The 23,001-nt window shown below is 43.2% G+C and overlaps 2 protein-coding genes and 1 long non-coding RNA gene across 5 annotated transcripts in view; 2 read left to right on the top strand and 1 right to left on the bottom strand.

Moving 5' to 3' along the window:
• The window catches only part of HOXA3 (homeobox A3), a 93,146-nt gene that overhangs the window by 13,145 nt on the left and 57,000 nt on the right, over positions 1-23,001 (top strand). Inside the window, exon 1 of one of the 3 annotated variants that reach the window (XM_069211424.1) lies at positions 17,061-17,196. The exons of the other annotated variants lie outside the window; for them this stretch is intronic. The gene's annotated coding sequence lies outside the window, so the exon portion shown is untranslated. Of the gene's footprint in view, positions 1-17,060; positions 17,197-23,001 lie in introns of those variants that run through there. 3 annotated transcript variants of the gene reach the window in all.
• LOC138261889 (uncharacterized) overlaps positions 664-23,001 on the bottom strand; it is a 52,302-nt gene continuing 29,964 nt past the window's right edge. The window contains exons 2-3 of the long non-coding RNA XR_011199171.1: positions 6,001-6,512; positions 664-1,225 (exon numbers count right to left, since the gene is read on the bottom strand). This is a non-coding gene — a long non-coding RNA (uncharacterized lncRNA). The remainder of the gene's footprint in view (positions 1,226-6,000; positions 6,513-23,001) is intronic.
• Positions 11,238-15,994, top strand: HOXA4 (homeobox A4). Its single transcript, XM_069211432.1, has 2 exons — positions 11,238-12,857; positions 14,272-15,994. The coding sequence occupies exons 1-2, from the start codon at positions 12,401-12,403 to the stop codon at positions 14,589-14,591; spliced, it is 777 nt and encodes a 258-aa protein (XP_069067533.1). The 5' UTR covers positions 11,238-12,400; the 3' UTR covers positions 14,592-15,994.

Raw genomic sequence — 23,001 nt, 5'->3', positions numbered from 1 at the left:
TCTCGGTTATGTTTAATCAAGGAGCAGGCGAGTACGCCACAGGTTAAATGGCTCTGGTTTAGCTTGTCAGTTACACGTGCTCACAGATGTGAAGGACGGCGGTGCGGTCCAAGTCATCGCCTCTCTGCAGAGGTCATCTGAATGACAAAACTCTGATTTCAAATGTGAGATCTTCGAGACCCCTTGCACGCTCTCCCACCGGAAGTGGGGCTTTCGGGATGTGGGATGAGGCTGCAAGGGGCTGGTGTAAGGATGCTGAGGTCTGGAGTGAGAGCCCGCAGGTCTGGAGTGGGAGCCCGCAGGTCTGGAGTAGAGGGCCCTGTGGTCTGGGGTTCTGACAAGGACATTCAGTGACTGCGGTGTTGTAGACAAAACAGCCCCAAGATGAAATGACACGTTTTACGTGAACTCTGTCTACATATTGGCACGCATAACAACTGAAACTTGCAACTACGTACTAATACACTCAAGGCACAAAAAACACAACTTTTTCCCATTCACTGTTAGTACGAGGACTTCATAAAATCAGCATGCTGTATAATTTAGTTAATTATACACACTTAAATGGGCCAGAAAAAAAAATACATTGCTTTAGCCTACACATTGTTCTCAACAGTTTAGGAACGAAGTATTTTTATTTCAATTTAAGCACATATTCTGGATTGTATCCTCATGGCAAAGCTACTTATCATTGCTTAATGCACTTTCTAACTAATATAGATGTCATATGATTATCTGCAACACTTCACAGCATTCTTAGGCCGCTAACACCGGACTTTCAGACAACAATCTGTAGAGAACATCAGAAAGTAGCATGGCCTTCTTATGATGCAGTTCACTGTGTGGAATGATCTCATCATGTAGATTTTACTTTACTTTGTGCACATTGCAGTAGAAATTGTCATTTCCTTTTTCGCTAGCACGTATTGAATTGATCGTATGCTTCTTTCCATTAAACCGGTATATACAGTCCCAACTGCTTTACACATGCCTTGATAACTGCATCTGCAGTTATGGACACGTTTTGTAGTTTTGTGCTTATGAGGGTGGTAGTTTCTAGGCAGCCTTATTTGTTTGTTTATTTATTGTCGGTGTGTGGAGCATTATCAGCATTCCTCCTTTTGGCAGCTTTTAGGCGCTGTAGAAAATGTCGCTAGGGCTGTAAACACGCGCATTCAAGGACCAAACGTGGATCTTTGAGACCAAGCTCCGCTTCTGGGGTCCCCTACGAAAGTAATTATGAAGTCAGAAAGAGAAATACTCAAAGGATTAGACAGTAGTGTGCAGGGCAAACAATTTTTACAGTAACACAGAAAGTTTTATTGTGGGAACATACAGATTTTCACGTCACAAATTAAACTCCACTTACTGCGGTATTCTGAGCCTATCCTTTCCGTATGGATATAGTCGAAAATACACTACGTGTTAAAGTAGTATAATGCTGGGTACACCTTTTGTGTTATAATAGCAATGTAGAGGACATGCATATGTTGTGATGATAGAATGCGACATGCACCGTGTGTGTTGTGGCATTGTATGGTACATTATATCACAGTACTACACGGGGGACGACACCCTATTTTCCTGGAATTACCAGTACGGTATCAAATTGACATTTAAATTAATCTAGTCAAATGCACTCTGCCTCACTAGTACACAACAGACTACATCCTGTTGTACATGAATACCAGTACAACAGCAGAGCATCGTATAAAATCATTCAGTCAGATGCAGTCTGACACACTACACAACAGACTACACCATATTTTTACAGGGATTACAGGACAACAGCAGAGCATCGTATAAAATAATATATTCCAATGCACTCTGTCACAAAAGTACACCACATATTACACCCTGTTTTACTGGAATGCCAGTAACAGCGAAACAACACATAACATCATGTAGTTAAATGCACTCTGACATACTAGTGCAGTGTAATCTACACCCTGTTTTACAGGAATACTAGTACAACAGCAGATCATCGTATAAAATAATACAGTCAAATGCACTCTGTTTCACCAGTGCAGTGCAGACTGCACTCGGTTTTACTGGAATTGCAGTAAAGGCAGAACATCGTATAAAACAATGTAGTCAAATGCGCTCTGTTACACGAGTGCAGCGCAAACTACACCGTGCTTTACTAGACTAAAAATACAACAGAAGACCATATTTTGAAGTAATAGTAAATACACTCTGCTACACTAGTACAGTGCAGACTACACCCCGGAGTTGAATACAAGTAGTAGAACCCACACCCCGTTTTTACTAGGATATACCAGTACAACAGCAGGCCATCGTACAAAATTATAAAGTCAAATGCACTCTGTTACACTAGTGTAGGGTGCATCCTTTTTTTACTGAAAAGCCAGTATAAAAACATGCCACCGTATAAAACTGATAGTTCAATGCGGTTGTGCAGCGCAAACTACACCCTGTTTTACTGGATACCAGATACAATAGCAGACCATCGTATAAAATAATAGAGTAAAATGGACTCTGTCACACTAGTGCAGTGCAGACTGCAACCTTTTCAATGGAACGCCAGCACAACAGCAGAACATGCCTTAAAGTGACGTGTGTCCTGGCACGAAGACACACTGTTGTCTTGGCGGGCAGCAGAACGAGTCATGGTATTGCCATATAGCAGAAAACACATCAGGTAGCGCATTGATAGCGCACAGAAGCCCTGTTGTATAAATAACCTGCAGCGCACATCCTGTATTACTGTAACATAGTGCAAAATAATACTTACGTTGTAGTCAAACATTTCAGAATGCGACATGTTACAGTTGCGTTGCGTAAGGCGCCATTTTATAGAGTACAGATCAAACACCATTGGTAAGAGCAATAGAGTGCATGAGCTCCTGATCATAAAGACAATAAGGTGGTGAAGAATACGCCGTAGTGGTGTAGATCAAACATTGTTTGTATAGTAACACTGCACGAGACACGTCATTTGTTGCAGGGCAGCGCTGAACTCCCTGGTACAGGGATAAGAACAGAAACACTGTTTTCTAAACATGTGGCACAGAATGCCACGTGAAGGGGCCGTCAGACAGAGGTGAACACCCACTGACTATAAAAGAGTCCAGTCACCGTGTGCTGTGGACATATCACACATAAGATGCCGTCTAAACAGAGCCGAACACAGAAGTTTCCAATAAATACAGAGTATAGACCCCTTGATTTCATATAAGGCACTTGAACTGTGTTATTTATGTTTTGTGCAGAGTATCCGTGGACGTTTTATAATAACCAGGCGTATAGTTCACCATGTGCTGCAAAGCGGTAGTGTGGAGTGCTCATTGCGCTATAGAAATGTAGGATGCACTACATGTTATATTATGCCACACAAACGTCACTCTGCCTTTTGGCTTCTGCAGGAAGAATTCAAGTGTCATAACTTTGTGGTGACTGCATAGCCACAAGTGTCAGTCAGAGTGCACCACAAACTAGGTGTTTCGATTTCCAGGGACCTCAGCCAAACACAATCTGGAAATCTACCCTCCGGGGTATTGTGACGTAGGTGCTTTCAAAAAGTTTAAACCACGCATTTCAGGAACTAGTATATTTTTACGAGCAGTGAGTCACAATGATGATAAACGTATATTGTTAGACTTAGCTGTGAAATGCAACTCTTTGTGGTTTTTGCAGTCCCCGACTGGAGTCTGGAGCAGCTAGTTAGAGCATCGTTTTGCATACCAAGGTACTAACAACTATAAGATAGCGCCTAAATAGTGAAAGTCAAAAAGTGGGCGCCTTTCTCGAACTTGTTAAGCTGCTAAATGTGATTTCACCTAAAAAAACTGTTTACATTTAGCAAGTGTCGCAACGTGGCCGCAGCTAGAGAGAAGCGTCAAATACCTGCACCCCGTTTTTATCTCATAAGGTAACATAAACTATACAACATCCTGCATATTTTTCTGGGAAACACTAAATATGTGGACATTTCGCGGCTTCAAGAGTTCTTTGTTATTACTCGCCATAGTTCGCACCTTCCAGTAATAATTTAAATAGTCCCAACCCCTTAATATGAGTGTAAATCAACACGACCAGGAAAGCAGCCTTTAATTCTTACAATTATGATTGTTTTGAAGTTCTGTATAACGTCCACTAATTTACAACCGTTGCGGTTTATGTTGACTTTAGCAGTTTCATCGAGTTCGTATTTTTGCGTTGAACAAAAAGTGGTACAGAAATGTAGTTTTTTCCAGTTGCCATTGGACCTACCATGGAGAGGTGGACACATAAGTAACCCACTTCTTTCAGTCAACCCTGCTTTTCAAACATAAACACTGTTTTGCACTTACAAAAACAAGAATGTTGTCAAAAGAAAAAAATATATTAAGGTCCAAGAAACAAGTTACAACGATTTTACACGTGATCGATATCTTTACTTTTTTATTAATTAAAAACTGACGAAAAATTAAGGTTTACTTCGTGCACTGGACGGTGATCTTTTTGGTGAAATGTTTTTTTTTGTGTTTTTTTTTGGGCGAACTGACTTTTTCAAATGTACGAACACTAATATCATGAAGATCTCGGGCTCCTTCGTATCACACACACAATATCTGACCCTGTAGTTAAAACATGACTTTTTTTAAGCTTAGGTACCAAATTGCCAAGATTCAAATTAGCCTCGGCCCGACTCCTGAGCTCGCTCTTGCTTCATAAATAATAATATTTGGTATGAAGGTTATTGGGCCATTATTGCAGTTTGGTGAAGCAGCCCTAGCTCGGGGTGAAACTGTCAGGGCGGTAACAAATGACAACGCGTGCAGTTCACTGCCAGGTTAAGTAAATGCAGGAATGATAAATCTATCTGCACGCCCGGCAGTCACCAGCAGAGCTCGCTTCAGACCAAGTTCACAGCCGAGCCAAGAAACAGACTCGCAAACAGCTGCACCACCATCTAACGCGTAAAAACACTTCGGAATGCAGTGCAATAAAATACATTTATTTACCCTGTGTTTCGCAGAGCAAATAAACGTAATGTTGTGACATCTTCTAAAGAGGCTCTAGGTGTTCGTGCATTCAAACTTACCATAAGGTTTCGCACCTAAATGCAATGGTGGCGGCGACCCTTCGTGCCAGTGCGCCGGTTTTAAGGTGGCTTGTTGCACGTATGAATTTTAAGACTGGCTTAGATGCAAGGTAAAACACCGATGCATGCTTTAATGGTGCGGCCTCACGCACACAGCCTTGCTGCTAACAGGAGAGGAGCGCGTGTGTGCGTGTCGATGCTCCTGGCTTTACTGTTGCAGGTCAGAAAGTTGGGGGTCAAAAGTTTACGGTGAGCAGCGCGCTCCGTCATCTGCCAGACAAGGGTTTGATGTCAATGTTAGGGCGAGATCTTGACTATCGGAACAAAAGATAAAATGGCTTTGAGCTACGCGTGCACCGGGGCTTGGACTCTCGCTGAACCCTCGCTGATAGGTGACCCCAATTACTCTGACGAGGGAAAGAAAGGCTCCACTTTTCAGGGGACACAACATTGCAATTTCATTTCACACCTACTGATTGCACCCCGTTGGGCTATAGCTGTCCATATGAGGCAGAGGGGCGCTCACAGATATGACTGTGTGCACGCATTTATGTATGTGTGCGTGTATATGTGATGTCGGGCTATAGATGCCCCTGTTAAAGAACCCGAGCATAAATACATACATGCACAAGTGCACGCATGTATGTATGTATGCGCTCTCATATGGACATAGGTGTGGGTGTATGTGCAGATATGTTTATTCCCAAGTCTTCTTGCACCTACATGCATGCCCACACCGGTATGCAACTACAGATTAATATGTATATGCACACACCTTTATGTACTTATGTACATAGGCATGCGAATGCATTCATTTACACAGACAGGCCCAGTGGTTTCCACACAGTGATTGTGTATTTATGCTTGGTAGTTTAACACAGTCGGTAGATTCTATTTGGATCAACTAAGCACCATCATCCCGTTTATCCCTATGTAAGCATCACTATATTTACCTATAAGTGATCGCTGGTGCCTCCAACAACAAACCAACATATTCGTCATTTGGTTACAAGAGAGTTGTTTCAGTGGGCCACGGAAGCTTGCAAACTTCCCAATCTTTCAGAGTGCACTTCCGCTGCTCGGAGTAACGTTTAAAGCGTCGCAGCTGATTTCAGTGATGGTTTAACTCACAATATCTGTGATAACGGAACAAACTCCAGCACAGTGACCCGGAAGAACAAATGTCAAGCGGGATATAGTTATCATCTGATCCCAAGAAAAGGAGTTTGGAAATTCATCAGTAATTTAGTACTTGGCAATTCAGTGGCATGAAAAGGAAGATACATTTTCTCACTCAGGGTCACAATATTATTTTCATAGGTAAACACGTCATTTCCCTTCTAGGAAGGGGTTCACTTCAACCCTCCCCTCGCACTTCCGTCCAGGCCAGTCTTCTTCAAGCAAGGAGAAACTCGTGCCGTGCACCCCTCTGAAGGACGTCTTGGGTTAAGAATATGTTTGCAGTCTGAAAAACAAAACATGCACTTTACCTATGACTGTCTTAGTGAGTACAGATAGCTGTAGTAGAAAATGCATAAATTATCGAAGGTTTACATTTCACCATAGTACAACGACCCTAAAAATGTCAGTACGGGGTAACGGTCGCACATTTTATCAACGTATAAAATACCTATCTATACACTTCAAAACTGTTACAAAACTATACATTTCTGCAACGTGTTACAGATTCATATGATGGGCATTGCACAGCGTTACATACTATACCATTTCATATTGAGTGACACACCGATACATTTTCACAGTATGATAGGCCAATAGGTTTCGGCATTTGCAAACAATATGATACATTCAGCGTTATTTAACAGACCATTCAACAATATTTAGTGGGCATATACATGGCGACATAAACTGTGCAACAGAGCAATATATTTCAGCTTTGTGTAACAAATCCATACATGTTAACATGTAATAAACCAATACAAGTTAGCAGGGTGTAATTGACTCATACATTTAGTATGGTGTAACAGAACCCCACCTTTCAACATTGTCTACGAGACTTGTACTTTTCAGCATTATCTGACAGCTCCGAGTTTTAAGTGTGGTACATAAGAGGCCTAAACATTTAGTTTGTCATCGATTGTGTGAAAAAGCCACCATTAAATTATTAATATGCAGACATTGCACTAAAATGCGTTTAAATACAACAATAGTTAACAGGAGAGTGTTCCACCTGTAATGCAAACCCAGCTTGGGGAGAAGAAAGGTCAACAGACTGTGACAGAACAATAAACATATTTCTCCTGGAGCGGAAATAACGTCAGTGAACATAAAACAGTGGTTGCTCCTATTTAACTTATTTCGCGTATCATATTTTACATCTGGAACATGAGAATATGATGGTGAATGTGTCAATTATATCTACTGCAAATGCCTATATATAATATATTTGTGGGCGTGCGTTTAAGTGGGACATCGTGTACATTATATATAGCAGACCTCACATTAAAGGCCCTAGAAATGCTCCGTCGCACATCCCGTGACAGTAACATGCAGAAAACACTCTTTAACACATAGCATGTGAATATACCTTTACATAGCAATACCGCACGCTTTGAAGCCCCCACCCTCCCCTCCCACCCCCAGAAATAATAATTAAGTTAGAAAAATATAACTCATTGACAAAAAAAGTTTAAAATTAGTGCATACCTTTAAGGAGCGTGATATAGGTCTAGTGAAAAAGTGTTGCTTTACTGTAAGGTAAATTGTTTACTTAATTGTGAATGTGCTTAAAAGCGAATTAGCTTCTAGGTTGTATAAACATGTATAAAAAGAATTAAGACAGCAGTTATAAAAAATGCCACACAGAGTTCAATGCTTGCTTTTTTACAACTAACTTTGAATATTTGGGTGCAGTTTTGAACAATTCTTCCTGCAATAGTAACCTAAAGGAACACAGCATTGTGTGGGCTTCACTGGCCTGGTTGTAAAAATAACAATTAAGAAACATAGTTGATAGATTCGACAAAATAACATGTCTACGCTATTTTTCCTCCCAAGCCTAAGTGGTCTGGCCGAGCACCCTGCTGCCTAAAAGACACTGTGCAGCTCGCCGAAGGCGGAGAGGTTAAAAAAAATGTAAGTCCAAGGCTGAGGTGAACTCCAGGTCACCGTGTCTAACAAATATGAAAATGTCGCCCGGTGAAGGCACGCCTTGTTATTTAACAAAGACTGTCAATGCGCAAGATTAATAAGAAACAAAATGCACACGGTGTCACTGCGCGGTCACCCCTCAGCTCCGGACAGGGGGCATTCAAGAGGAAAAATACTTTCAAATATATTCAAAGGAGCTCGCATCAGTCTCGGCCCAGAGGCCCCGCGCCTCGCCCGGGCTTTTCCCTCCATCTGTGCTTCGGGGACCACGAGAGAAGTGCGTAAAACTGCCTCCTTGAAAAAAATGAGGAAAGAGTAGCGGCACCTTTTTTTTAGAGTGTGAATTTCACTCATGTTCGTGGGGTTTGCGGTTTCCACCAAGAAACGTACTTTTTTTAAATTTTAAACGCGCATTCGTGTGGTCTTGCCCTCTGCGCGGCGGCGGCCTAAATCAGCACTCCAGCTTCCATTAATCGATTCACAATCTCTTTTGTGGTGAAGTTTTGTGCATTGCAGTGAGGCTTAAATGTTTGGCTAAGTGAAGTTTTCGTGTTTTGTTTGCATGCAGAGGACGGCAGAGAATCCGAAACGGTAGGTCTGTGTTTATTGTAACTTAGATAAGCCATAAATCCTGGAGTGAAATGTCTGTGTGGGAGCAACACGCGGTGCCCTGTGCGCTGTTGGTGTTTGTGATAAGGCAACCACAGGGAAATAACAGGCCACAGGCATCGCGCGCGCACACACACAGATGCACGCACGCAGTCACACCAACACACAGGCATATATCCACACGCGCGCACTCTCCAACGCGCGCACGAGCACCAACTCACGTCTTCTGACAAGCAGAAGAAAGCTAAATAGCAAAGCTACTTTGTAAATCTTTTGGAAAGTACGAACAGTGTAACAGAGTTTTTGTGGCATAATATGCAAACGTTAAACTTCAATAATGGACTGTCAGCCGTGAGTGTCTCGCAAACGTAAATGGTGCGTTGCAGTATGTGTCAACCCGTACTTCTGTGCGAAATGGGAACAGTGGAGCAGAAACCTGGTGTAAATGTATTCTCAGTACTCTTCAGTGCTTCACAAGAGACCTTTTATGAAATGTTCAGCTCAATAAATGTATATAAATACCTCAAAAAAGTGTGCGCAGTATCCACTGGCATTTTTTTTTACTGTGAATTACAATAGGCACTTCTCATGACAAATGCAATTAAATGTGCACATCTCCTTTGATCAGTGAAAACGGCAAGCAGTTGTTTGCATTCCTGCTTTCCATTAACGAAATAGACTTATGGACATTCAGTGGTCTTTCTTCCTGTCCAGTCACCAAACCATGCACCGACACATTGAGCCCCCAACTACTCAGTAACCCACTCACCAATCCAACCAGTCCCTTATTCTTTCGTCCATTCACCCTGATTTCTGAGTCCATATTATATAAAATATACATGTTCTTCGGCACATAAACATTAAACACAAATCCAGAAATGCCTTGATGGTTCCGTAGAACTGTGCTCCAAAACAAAAATATATGCATTTTTTAACGTACACGGCTCCCTTCGAAGAACAGCTGCTGCTAAACCTGTTATAGAGACATTTCACATGCAAGAAATTAAAAATAATTAAGGTGTATGCTGTATATCTGGTTGGAAGACCCGTGTATAATGCCCATTTTACCAGTGGTTGGTAACATTTAAAAATGGAAACAATGCAATGTGTAAGATTTGTAAGGTGTTCTTTGACCATTAGGAACGCACGATGTGCGCAAATAGCACTTTGCACCTGAGTAAAAAGTATGTGTCTTTGCACAAGTGTTAACATGACACAAATTCTATATGTGGACATCATTCCAGACTCTATGCACATCTAGGGGAAATAAAAGGAAGCCTCGGCGCATAGAGCTCCGTATACTATTTCGCTGCTGGACAGTGCCTTTTTCACGCCTTTGTTTGCCTTCGGGTCCACATTTTGATTAGGTTTCTTTCGATTTGAAGAGGTTTAATCAGGGTTTCAGACATGATACATCTCTGATGGACTTTCCCCATCAACCTGAACAGGCTCGCCTAATCAATACAGATAGATAGCATCAGGCATGGAAGAAACGCGATGGGTGCCGAGGCGACACCGGTGCAAAGGTAAGATAACGACAAGTTACGCTCCCCATTCCAAGTAGCCATTATGGGCCATTTTCCCTGGCTTTCACATGCATTTGCTTTGCAGCCGAGGCTCTCTTCCGCGTGCCGTTTTTATGCAACACCTGCCAACATCGGGTTTCAAATTCTCGCGTGAAATAAGCGCGCGGGTTAATGTCTCGGTCATAACCCGGTGGCCCTATGATGGATTGTGATGTAGGTATTTTATATATACATCCTTTCACATATAATCCGGCTTTATCACCTATGCCTTCTAAGTCAGGTGTTCGCATGGCAGAGCTGTCTAGATTTTGCTGAAACAAGGTTCACAAGTTTTTAAATATCACAGACATGTTTGAGGGACTGATTAACAGAAGCACAGCTTAAATACAAGTCACTCAGATTGTGTTTCTGGCGCTGGTCGGTTTACTATTGGTCAGAAAGCCCTCACGACTGACGTAATAAGGCAAAGGAAATCGCCGAATGTGTGGAAGTGTAGGGCGATGGCACTATGCAGGGGGTGGCTTGTCTCGCACCCTGAGCTGTCAGTCGTGCACACGTAATGGGTTGGAGTTAAAAGATTAAAAAATGAGGGTTTTTGTGCTGAAACACGTGTGTACTACACGGCAGGCACTTGGGTACAAATACAAAATATTAAGATTCGAGATTGGTACATTTCATTGTCTAAAGGGGCATTTTTATTGTATGTAGGGGAACTCCGGAACGATAACTGAGTGCCCTGCAGGCTTTGAAAGTGGGTCTCCCGCAGTATATAACTGGGGTACACCCAGCACATACACGAAAGACCTGGAGAATGCATACATACATGCCAACGTTTTAGGACAGGGAAATGGGACATTTTGAAACAAAACTCCGGAGAATGGAATTTCCCCACTGACTTCTACTGAGGCGAGAGACAGCTAAAATAAAGCCATTTTTGTCTTGAAGAAATCGGGACTCTCCCGCCTGGATCGGGTTGATGGGCAGGTATGCGGATGTAACGGGCCTTCTGTGGTATTAGTGGTGGACTTCAGAATACACATGAGGTATCTGCAGGTCGAGAATGAAGGCGTTATGGAGTAATAAGAGAGACTCCCCGAATATACATCGGGGACCCGCAAGGTGTTAGTGAGGGACTTATGGAATAACAAGAGGGACTTTCCCTCGAGTATACGTCATGGACCTGCAAGGTGTCGGTGAGGGACTTCTAGAGTGTGAGAAGAAACCTGCTGGCTGGGAAGGACTTCCACAGTATAAGGTCACCGATGGAATGTTCATGAGGGACCTTCAGGCTGCCAATGAGGGGCTCCTGGAGTAAGAGGGCCTCTCGGAGTACACACGAGAAACCTCAGGTTGTGATTCCCCTGGGGGGTCTTCTGCGGTGTAATTGGGGGACTCTCAAAATGTACAGGGCAAACCAACACAACCTGGGGGTGGGCTCCCCCTTCAGGGAGAGGGGGACTTCCACTTTACATAACTTTGAGTCTCGGGGTCTAAAACCAAACCTTTGTGTCACTCAAAACCTTTGCGCGTCAATATTTCAATGAAGGATTTTCTTTCTCTAAAAGAGGGCTTGCAAGCTGAAAACCCGGGAGCCGGAGGAGGGCCGTCTAAGTCATCACGAGGTACTGCCACAGGCAGTATGTGCCTGTTTATTGAGGTTAGTACCCAAATGGGGGGCACGTGGACATATTAACCTAACTGCGCTGTATGCAATGAGCAAGCACGAACAGACAAGGGAAATCTCGCTTTTCAATTCCAAGGAGGGCGCATCCCTGGACAAGGGCAGTTGTTGAGGGGTTGCGCACCCCTTTGCTTTGTCTCTTTTTGTCTCTCCACTTCAGATCTCTCGCCTCTACGAACATGCTTTTGGACGCTATCACCCATGTTATTGAGGGGCTGAGTAGCTGGGTGAAGCCACACAACATTCATCATAGTCCACTTCCTCATCCGGGTTCCGCGCCCGCCGCTGCCATTGGCCAGCGCACATCACGTGGCTCCGCCAACTTTGTACACTTGACAGCCAAGGGGGCGGGCCTTGCAGAGAACAGAAAAACGACAAGGCGAGAAAAAAAATTTAGTAAATGTTTTTTTGCACTTCAACAAATTAATGAGCATGAGTTCCTTTTTGATAAACTCCAACTACATCGAGCCCAAGTTCCCGCCGTGCGAGGAGTACTCGCAGGGGGGATACCTGCCGCCGCCCGCCGACTACTACGAACGGGAGCCTGGCTACCAGCCTCCGCCGGCCGAGGCGCTGTACCCGCGGCAGCGCGCCTACCCCGAGGAGGGCTACGGCTACCGGCATGGGCCAAGCCACCACCAGGCGCCGCAAGAAGAGGCACCGCGGCCACCCCCAGCCTTACTGCAGCAGCAACAGAGCCACCTCCTGCCGGCCAGGAAGCAGCAGCAGCCCCTGCCACAGCCCCTACCGCAGCAGCACTGCGAGACCCTGCTGCCCCACGAGCCCTCCTGTGCCCTGCCCGACCAGAGCCTGCTCCCCGACTGCAAGGGCAAGGAGCAGCCCGTGGTGTACCCGTGGATGAAGAAAGTGCACGTCAACACGGGTAAGTGCGCCCCACCGCTGGGCTGAGGGGGACCCCTGCAGGGAGGCTACGCCCGCGCCCTCATCCACTCTGTACCCGAAACCACCACAGCTAAACTGCCCGGGTCTGTTCTAGCAAAACACTGCGTTTTGTACCCACTACTGGTGAGATGCAACCTCCAAAGGCACGCCAGTGCAGGAAGACTCACTTGTGTGTCCCCCACCACCACTGCTTTTCACCCCGGTGTGCCCTCTGATTACCCCTGCCCCCCGAACGACGAGACCCCCCATCCACACTATACCCGAGTCCACCACTGCTTAACCGCATATGTCTGTTCCATCGAAACATTGTGTTTTTGTATACCTTCCAACAGATAATGTCTAGTTGTCCGGTGCGTGCCATTGACCTAGAGAAGGCTACCTTGGCGTCCCCCACCTCCGCTGTTTTCAGTTCCTGTGACCCCCACATACAGGAACAGAATAGCCTCTTGCAGCCGAGGCACCTCTCCCTCACACGCCCGGGTTGCTGCCTGTCGTGTCGTGCTGCCTGCCCCTCTCACTTTCCACAGCAGTCCCCTTTCTGCGATGAACGCCACCCCATACCTCTTGGTTTCCCTCCCCACATCATCCCCCTCACGAAACACACCCTGGGATCTCACTCTGTTCCCTCTCCCTCAACCATGCCTTGCAATTTTATTCAGTTATTTTTTGCTTTTCGCAAAATATAGGCTTTGCTCCCGCTGTAATTGTTTAGAAAAAAACATTTCTTAAAAGGGGAGATGAAACGTCTCTCTGCCCTCTCCTGTAAATCTTGCGCACTTAACGCCTTTTAAAGCAGACATCGCCCCCTGTTGTGCCCAAACCCTTTCTGTTTGAAAAGCTGAGATTCTGCCTTCACACATCCCTGAAAATGCATCATCTCAGATGAAAAGGCTCATCGTTCAGGTTTTACCTGAAGTGGGTTTTCACCTTCCAGATCACCTTTTTTTTGGGTGGGGGCCACCTCATAAATCTCCCCAAAATGATATCCCGGATGCCCCAACGTCGCTCAGATGAGGGCTTCTTGCAAGCTGCAGTCCTCGGACATCAGAAATGTGATGTTGCTGAAATGAACCCTCTCTACTCTGATAGAAAAGCGATGATTTTTTTTTTGTTGTGTTTTGTTTGGGTAGCCCTCTTTATTGACAGATTTATGACCCCCAAACTGTTAAAAGCCGTAATTACTGTGGCCATAAATTTAATTGCCCTGCCAGTGACTCGGGGCCATGTTCCTTTGAAGCTTTTCGAAAGCAAATGCCCATCAGCATATTTTATAGCCCACGGTAGATTCAGGGGCCTGCGAAACTCGTTTGTGAGTCTGTTTTTGTCTGTCTCATTTCAGCCAAGGTGTCGCTTTTTGATATGATATTCACAATTCCTTTTTCTTGTGTGTTCAGTCAACCCCAATTACACCGGAGGAGAGCCCAAAAGGTCCCGGACCGCCTACACCCGCCAGCAGGTCCTGGAGCTGGAGAAGGAGTTCCACTTTAACCGCTATCTGACCCGGCGCCGGCGCATCGAGATAGCGCACACCCTCTGCCTGTCCGAGCGTCAGGTCAAGATCTGGTTCCAGAACCGGCGCATGAAATGGAAGAAAGACCACAAACTGCCCAACACCAAGATGCGCTCCGCCAACCCACCCTCGTCCGGCCTGCACGTCAAAGCACACCCCCAGCACCTCGAGGGCCCTCCGACGCCAGGCTCCCCTGCCCTCTAACCACCTCCACCGGCAACTGCCCTCCTTGTGTTAATATATGGACCAAAATATTGTGTACATACATAGACACTTGTCTTGCCTAGGGACTTTATTTATCCCCCAAAGAGGACATTTGCCAGGGTTATTTAGATATTGGACCATATGACTTTTTCTATTTATGCAGCTGACCCGTGTGTTTCTCTCAAAGCGATCTTCTGGCGGACGTTGTAGAAAGGACTGTTTTGTACAGAGTCCTGGAGGAAAGAGTGCCATATTTTGCAGAATACCAGGGACTCTGAAATGACTGCTCAATATGCGGGTCAGTGGAATAGTCTTGTGAGGCTGAAGGTTTATAACAGGACAAAGCAAACCTTTACCCGTGGAATCGGCCTAGGGCCTCGGCCTATAAATGCGAAAGTACACTTTTTGTTATGTGTTATATAAATGCCCCTTTTCAGTTCAAGCTGTGCTAGGTGTGTGATAGGCGACGGGCACCCATTCTCAGTATTTCGGTTATTTGAAAACCTGTCTGGCCGTGCTTCTTTCTTAATATATGTGGTTCACAGTGCAATTGGTCAGTGAAGTACTTTGTGTTACCCGTGCATTTTGTGGGCCGTGTTGTGCAATGTGTCGTGTTAAAATATGAACGTGAGCAATGCTATTTTAAACCATTAAAGGCGTCAAAGCTCAAATAAAATCCTGGCTGGCCTTATGTTTTGCTCATTTTAAAACTGAACGACAACCTAACCGGTGGCTTCACTGTTGTGTTTCTGAAGTTAAATTAACATGCCTGCCCATTTCCTTAATGCTTGAGGTAATTTTTGAAAAAAGTGCTTTTAAACTCCAGTGTGCAAAGAATGTTTGAATTATCTAGCACAATTCTCGGATGTGTGACTCGGGGTACATATATGTATGTTTATGGGATGAAGAGTTTAGATGAACAATGCTGGGGTGGATGTCTTGGGTAGAACCAAATGACGGTAAGTTTTAAAAATATACCTTTTACACTGCACATATACTGTTCTGTAGCTTGGATATATTGCTCACATTTATAATTCAGGTGTACCGATAGCTATCTACCTTTACATGAGAGAAGGGTTTAAATTAACATTTTTTGTGGTGACTGCTTTCTTTGAGCCAGTGGTGGTAATTTTTACTAGGGTGCTTCTTAAGCTGCATAGTGTGCAAATGCCCTTTTAACGATCTGTTCCATTGCTCAGATGTTCAATTATTGGGCTATGTTCACGGAAGTGAAAGGTTTAGGTTAACAATCACTTCTACGGTGCCTACTGACGGTAGGTTTTGCAAAGATACATTATAAACGGCATGGTTTGCAATAACACTTTAATGTTCTGACATATTACTCGGATACACAGTTTTAGTCTACATGTTCAGAGAACTGAGATTTTATAGTAAGAATGTATTGGTGGTTGTCTTCTGTGAAGCTCATTATGTCACAAAAGGTGTGATGTGGCCTGCTGTGATTTACAACGTGCAGCAGTACGTGCCGGGTCTCTTTCAGTCAGTGCCACCCAACACGCTGCTTTCTTGGAGTAAGAAGACATATCTCGAATGCAGGCTGGAATTAAACGGAACTAAAAGTGCAAATCCACTTCACGCCCCGCATCTGTTAAACAATGCTGCCACGAATTAACCGGCATGCGGGGTTCCAGGTATAAATCTCAACAACATAGGCGGGAAGAGGCATGCCAGCCCACTGAAAAGGCACGCCAGGAACGCATGCCACACGGCTATCTCTAGAGTGGCACCCCTGATATCTAGAAGCAGAGCCTGGCCGGGCAGCGCTGAGCACCGCAAGGGGGTGTTTACCTTTTAATGCTATAGTCTGCCAGCCATTTCAGCACGTGAGCTGATACTTCTCTTTATCTGTCCTTCCAAAACACTTTCCCTGGGAAAACACTTCGAAAACCCGCCAAGTACAGCTCCTCACTTTTGATTGCTCTAAGTGCATTTTTGTTGTGCTTACACTGACGTTTACAAATAGCCCCGTGATGTATCATTCAGCACATTTCAAGAAAGGAATAAAGTGTCAGCACTGTATCCGTGCTGGTTACATCATAGAAGCTAAATTAAGCACACACACGTGTTAATCCTCATTTAAGATTATCACTTCCCCTATCCACTCAAATCCACCTCATTAGGGCTCAAATTAATTGTAGTCAATCCCCTTTACTGCTATTTTTAAATATCTGAATTGTTTTCCTATTAAGAGCATTTAAGATCACAGCCTTCATAAGCCTACTTTTTTTACGTGAAAATAACACATGTTTTAGTCCAAGCCAATCAGCGACTTGTCTCCTACATAATAGGTATTTTTGACGATTCTAACGCAGTATCATTACTAATATTTCTTAGCGCTAATAGCAGAAATTTCCCAGCGGCGATTCACGTCATAATTCATTAATTTACTTGTTTGAAATTCGGCAGCAACTCCGATGTCCGTTCTCTCGGAGAAGTTGGTGAAACATCCAAATTTTCGTCTGGAGAAAGAATGGGATTACGGGTGAAGAAGGCAGATCCGTCGCTCCAAGCGGCAGAGAAGCGCTACATGTTGGAAATCTGGGAATGGCTAACAGGATCGCAGAGCTGACGACCGCCGTTCAAGGTAACCTCGCATCTTGTTGTTACTTTTATTTTATTTGCATGCCGTTTTTAAAAAAATGTCCATGAGAGTGCGGAGAGCCGGCCTGCATTTCTGAAATGAAACACGTTTCAGAAAGGCAGCAGCCGCCTCCCTTTTGTTTAGAATCCCATAGTCTGTTCTTTGCCAGGGCGACCAGAAGGGTTCACCGAGAGGACACATTTTCCATCCCACTAATTGTTTTTTTAAGAGATGAAGTCTGACCCTCAAACTCTTGACCTGTGGGACAGTGTACTGTGCAGGCCTGCATCTCCAGGCTCAAGCTGTTTCTCACACATTCTCTTCGTCCGCCTCTTATGCGTCCCTATACTGATGGTCTGCAGATTGAAACATGCTGGCATCGTTTATAGTTATGCATCGGCTGTTTGCTGGTTAAATGTCATCAAAATAGGTATTTTTCTGTTGATATTGTTACTTCAATATAACATCCCCTTCTAGTTTTTAAAATGTACAGAAGTTAAAAAAAATAAATGTTCACATTAACATATTTTAAATATGTGTGGAATAGGTAATGCTTTGTAATGGAGGATGTAAAACCAATGTAAAACATTTAATGTGCCCATATTAAATATTTGAGCTGGACTTCATCGAAAATAGTCTGCACTGACTCAAAATGGCGTCCGTTTGCCTTTTGGGCCTCAGTTGATGGCGTGGAGGCCATCTTGTTTTCTGGCATCTGTTCCCGACTGTTTAACAGTAGCTCTTCTTCATGCCATCTGTCTTTTCATACCTTCGTTTTGCCGTCTGAAAGAAAGGATAGCGTCTTTTGTGTACCTCTAAGATTTGACCCTCATACTATCATAAGTGCATACATGTTTGAAGAGGTTTTGACTTTAATAGAAACGATAATACAAATAATCTACATATTTATGACTTTAGAATAATTAAACACATCTTTTTAGGAGCTTAGACCGCTGATCTTTATGAGGGAAACGTTAAAGTTAATATTCTTTTTCAGGAGGCCCCAAAGCTAACTGTGACAGCTCTCCCACTAGAGCAATGCCATCACCTTATTCTGCTGTTGTGCAGGGTGTGTAAACACAAAGCTCACTGGACGACATAGCCATAGCTGGTGCCCTCAGTCAGCAGATACTTATTCATGGTATACTATGCACTGGGATTTAAACCCAAAATGTATTTAATGTTTCCGATTTAAAATGTATTTGCCAAGGAAGTAACAAGACAGCCATGTCTCGATAGAGACCGAAATATCGTTTATTTGAGTACTGATATCAAGAAACTCGTGTCTCAATCATTGCTCGGTTTCTTTTCGAGGTCTTTGTCTATTTTCATCTAGATTGTTGAGTGATAGCAGCATGCCATGGTATTTCTTCATGCCAGTCCATGTACTTTAACTTCTGAGGCCAAGTAGGTGTGTTCATAAGTTATACCAACCTGGATCACTGCAGGAAAATAGGAGTACATTCATTTTGACACATTGCTCATTATTTGAACCCATACCTCTCCGATAAGGCCTTTCCTTTTGTGTACCTAAGTACTCTGATGGATGCTAGATTTCTGGTAGAATGCAGAACAGCAGGACCTTACCCTGGCCAAAGTTCTTGAGCTGCGGAGGGTTATCTTAAAGTATACATCAGATTCTTCTTCGGAGCACAATGAATGTTACATGAACATGCATGTGTTATGCACGGTGGAATAAAAAAAAATAACTTAATGCCACAATAACATGGACTGGCTACCCAGTCGACACAAATGGCTGCAGCCAAGAGAAGTATAAGACATGTAACATAGCAGTGCAGATTATATGCTACATATAGAACTTTTAAACCAAATACGTACTTAGTTAAGATAAAATACAATTCCACAGTGGTCTGTGTGATGAAGAGGATGACACATTTGTAGACATGGCACATCAGCGAATTTATAATAGTCTTTTTCTGCTTTTTGTGCAAATTTTTAGAAAATCTGTGCCTGTCACTTTCGGAAGGTGCATGGCAATGTGCAGTGTCTAGGCAGTGCGTGAACATATGAAGAACAGAATAAAAAGATGAGCTTTCTGTTTATAAAACACTGGCATCATCAACACCAAGACTAGGCCGTATGTGTTGCTTATCGAAGTTTGACCTTCATCTACAGCTGATTAACCTTTTGCTCAACAGTAGCGAGCATGTCAACAAAGAAAAGCAGTCTGCAAAATGATTACCCCTAAAAGGACCCACACAGTGACGTGTTTTTAATCTCCAGGAGCAAGAGGCTTTTTTATACATCGTCCCACGCACCCCATTCCATTGCTTTGCCAAGTATGCCCTTCTCATTCTAGTTGTGCAATCCATATTCTTTGTGGTATGCAGCCATGTTTCAAATGGTCTGCGTTATGAGCAAACGGCCATAGAGCTAACATAGGCAGATTGGCTGCAGAAGTCACACACACTGGAGAGGCTGTGTGTGCTGTCCTGTCTTCAGTTGTTTCACCCAGAGGCTACATTTAGCACAGTATAAAGGCATTTGCTGACATGATGAGGTTGAGTCTGGTAGAACTGCCCTCAAGGAGGCACTCCAGGTGAACAAGTATCCACTTCTGCATGTTTTCGTGTGTGACCAAGTGCTATCCAAACCATTCACCTCTGGCTCAAGAAACATCGTTTGGAGATATGGTAGAACATAACCAAAGCCTTTTTCAATTACGTACACGCCTGGACCTTATCACAGTCCAGTTTTAAGACTGTTTTTCAAGTATCACGACTTTAGGAAACAGAGAGGCCAGAACCTAGAGAGACATTGAGTGACAACCAGATCATATGAATTTTACATTTCCCCACATATTTAAGGTGCCGAAAATGAGGCATCTGTTATAGATAACATGTATTTTAAATTTATATTGGCTGAACCTTTTATTTAAGGAGTATATTTGTGAAAAGTATGACGTGTGATTTAGGTCGGTAACAATTTTAGGTGTATCCTGGAGACAGCTTTACCTCTATCACCAGCCTCATTGAGCCAAAAAATCAGAAATACATTTAAACATATATAGAGGAGCTTTGGTTCAATCGTCTTCATTCATTAGTCTGTTCAGTTGTCAGACTCATTTTGCCTCTGCCCAGCACTGCATAAAACATGGCACAATGCTTCACACCACTTCCGCCCTTGGCTCTCTTACACTATGAGTGAATGCAATTTGGCTGTCCACATGTGCACATCCATTTAAAAAGGTATACAGCAAAGGCTACTCTGTTAGTACTGTGTTTATCTTGTTTCGTTATAGCAATCCCTGTGTGTTTAAACTATGTTTTAAGGATTTAGAAATTCAATGCAAATAGTGTCTTTTGTGCCTATAGGAATCACGATTTGTTCTGATGTGCATAACACTTCAAAATATTTTCAATACCTGTTTAAGTATACCTGCCTCTGAGAAAGCACCTGTGCTCCTGCATTACAATTATATGCAACAGTTAATTGATTTTAAGTTTAACAGATATATTACAATCACATGCTTCTTTGTTTTCTTCTTTTTTGTTTCTGTGGCGTGTGCTTGAGAGTAAAAAAATACAAATGAAAAAATAACAATAAAATCAGATTGCCATGCTCAGACCTATCGGTTTTGTAGAAAGAACAACAACTGCTTGTTGTGATATTCTGTATAGCGTTATAGGCGCCATAGTCGGCAACTGCAGGCCTACTTTTTTGTTCAGTGTTCATCTCACACCAACTAGTTCATGAATTCCTAGGACGTGCATGCACGGTTGTGTGATAGCGCAAACGAGAGAGAGGCCAAAAGATAGCAAGAGATAGAGAATGAACAATAGAGAAAGCAAGAGAGGCAGAGAGAGAAAAAAAGAGAGACAGTGAGAGAGAGAGAGGGAGAGGGACATTATGGAGAGATAACAGGAGAAACAAGAGTAGGCGGAGCGAGAATAGGAAAATGGTGAGGAGGGTAAGAGACTATGAGAGTACGAGGCAGGGAGAGGGGAGAGAGGGAAAGAGAGAGCTGGTGGGTAGGCCAAGATGGGCAGGGGAGAAAGAATCCCAGAGAGAGATAAAGAAAGAGAGATTGTGAAAGAAAGAGCGCAAGAGAGATACTGATAGATTCAAGGGACGGGCAGGGCAGCTCTTTAGGAAAGGCTAAAAAGACAATTCAAGAAAGGAAGATAAACAGAGAGAATAGCTTTACCATGCTTTCTAGAGCTCCAGTGACATGATGAGCCATTCTCCCAAATCCAAGTGGGTTGTCAGTGTACCATAGTTCCTAGATGGTGACATAGAGCCTTCAGGCACAAGTAACCCGTTGTGTTTTGTATTTAATGGACATTAACATGGCATGAAAAAATATATTTGTTTTTCCTGTGATGATTATTGAAAGTAATTCACTTTATAATTTAGTGCCCCGTTTGGTGCTATGTAGTAAAAAGAATTGAACAAAGAAAGTTAGCTTTTGTAGCTCAGAAGGTGGATGTTTTGACAAAAGGATCTATGATGTTTTAAAGGCATATTTTTGATGTCCGCTCATTACAATATTCAGCCAATGACAGGCAGCTTATTGCATGGAATGTTTGTATTTGCGTGGGTAGATTGCTTATTCAGCAGGAGACATTGCGTATGTTAATAGAGTGTATTAATATTTTTTTTATTGTTTTTCAAAGAAATGCTCATATATAGACATTCATTGATAACTTAATTTTGCAGGCTACTGATTAGTTAAACCCCTAATTGGTAGATATCATGTAATTCTCTTAAATTATGGGAATCATCCAAGTGTTAGACATCATTCCTGTGAGGTCTAGTTTAGAAATTGCTCCTGTTTAAGCAATAAGGTTACCCATCAGGAGTCAGATGCCTTCACCCCGGGCACTTATTAGGCCGACGCCGTAGCAAAAATGGGCAGAATGTTGCTACATTTGCAGGACATGTACAGTGCATGGTGTGGATTTGAAGGATGCTGTAGGATTATGGGTAGTGTAGCCGTGGCCACGTCCAAGGAGCCAGTTCAAGTCGTAGATACACAGCTATGGCTGTTTGGGCGATGATTTTGGAATTGGATATGGACAGTGGCATGGCAATAAGTATCTTCATCCTAGGGACCAGGGAAATTATGCCATGGAAGTGGTAGATTACAATTTTAGGGTAAGGTTGACACACTAGTGGTTATTTATATATGAGGGCAGTGTGGATCTGGCATGCAGCTTTATGTAATCAGAGGGCAACGTAGGGAATGGCACTGGTGCTTTATATAATGGGGGGGGCTACAGCTATAATACTTTGCACAATGTGGGGGAGGGAAGAGTGAGGGGGAATGAGGAATCTGCAGATCAAGGGATAACCTGGAAATGATCAACAATGATTTACTAAAACCTATGTATTTACTTCTGCTGCAAATTTCTTTCAATACTTGGACCAGTATATCAGTGAATCCCTGATATTTGTCGTCTTGTGCTTCGTTATAGTATTGAAATCGTCTATTGATTCCAGACCAAGGCTCAGTAAAATTCTTGTAGACAGCAAGGTGTTTCTTTACTGCATTTTTCTTAACTTTGTAAAATGTTTATTCCTGTGGAGTTGATTTGACAAACAGTAGCCACTGAGGGCCATGTCAACAGGGGAGTGTTCAATTTGTGTCTTTTTCATGTAGAAAATACCAACACTGCCCTATTACCTTAGAATGTATTTATATTAATATCAATTTTCATAAAACCAAATGGACTATTGTTTTGAATCGGGATTCTCCCCATGTTCTCCACACATCTGCAGGAAATTGACTATTTCACCTATGTGAAAGTAAGTGTTTCCACACGTATGGATAACTGAAATTGGTTT

Source organism: Pleurodeles waltl, chromosome 10 (assembly GCF_031143425.1).
Source record: "Pleurodeles waltl isolate 20211129_DDA chromosome 10, aPleWal1.hap1.20221129, whole genome shotgun sequence".
NCBI lineage: Eukaryota > Metazoa > Chordata > Amphibia > Caudata > Salamandridae > Pleurodeles > Pleurodeles waltl.
Note: the sequence above shows the minus strand (reverse complement) of the source record. Positions and strands in the feature narration are given on the sequence as shown.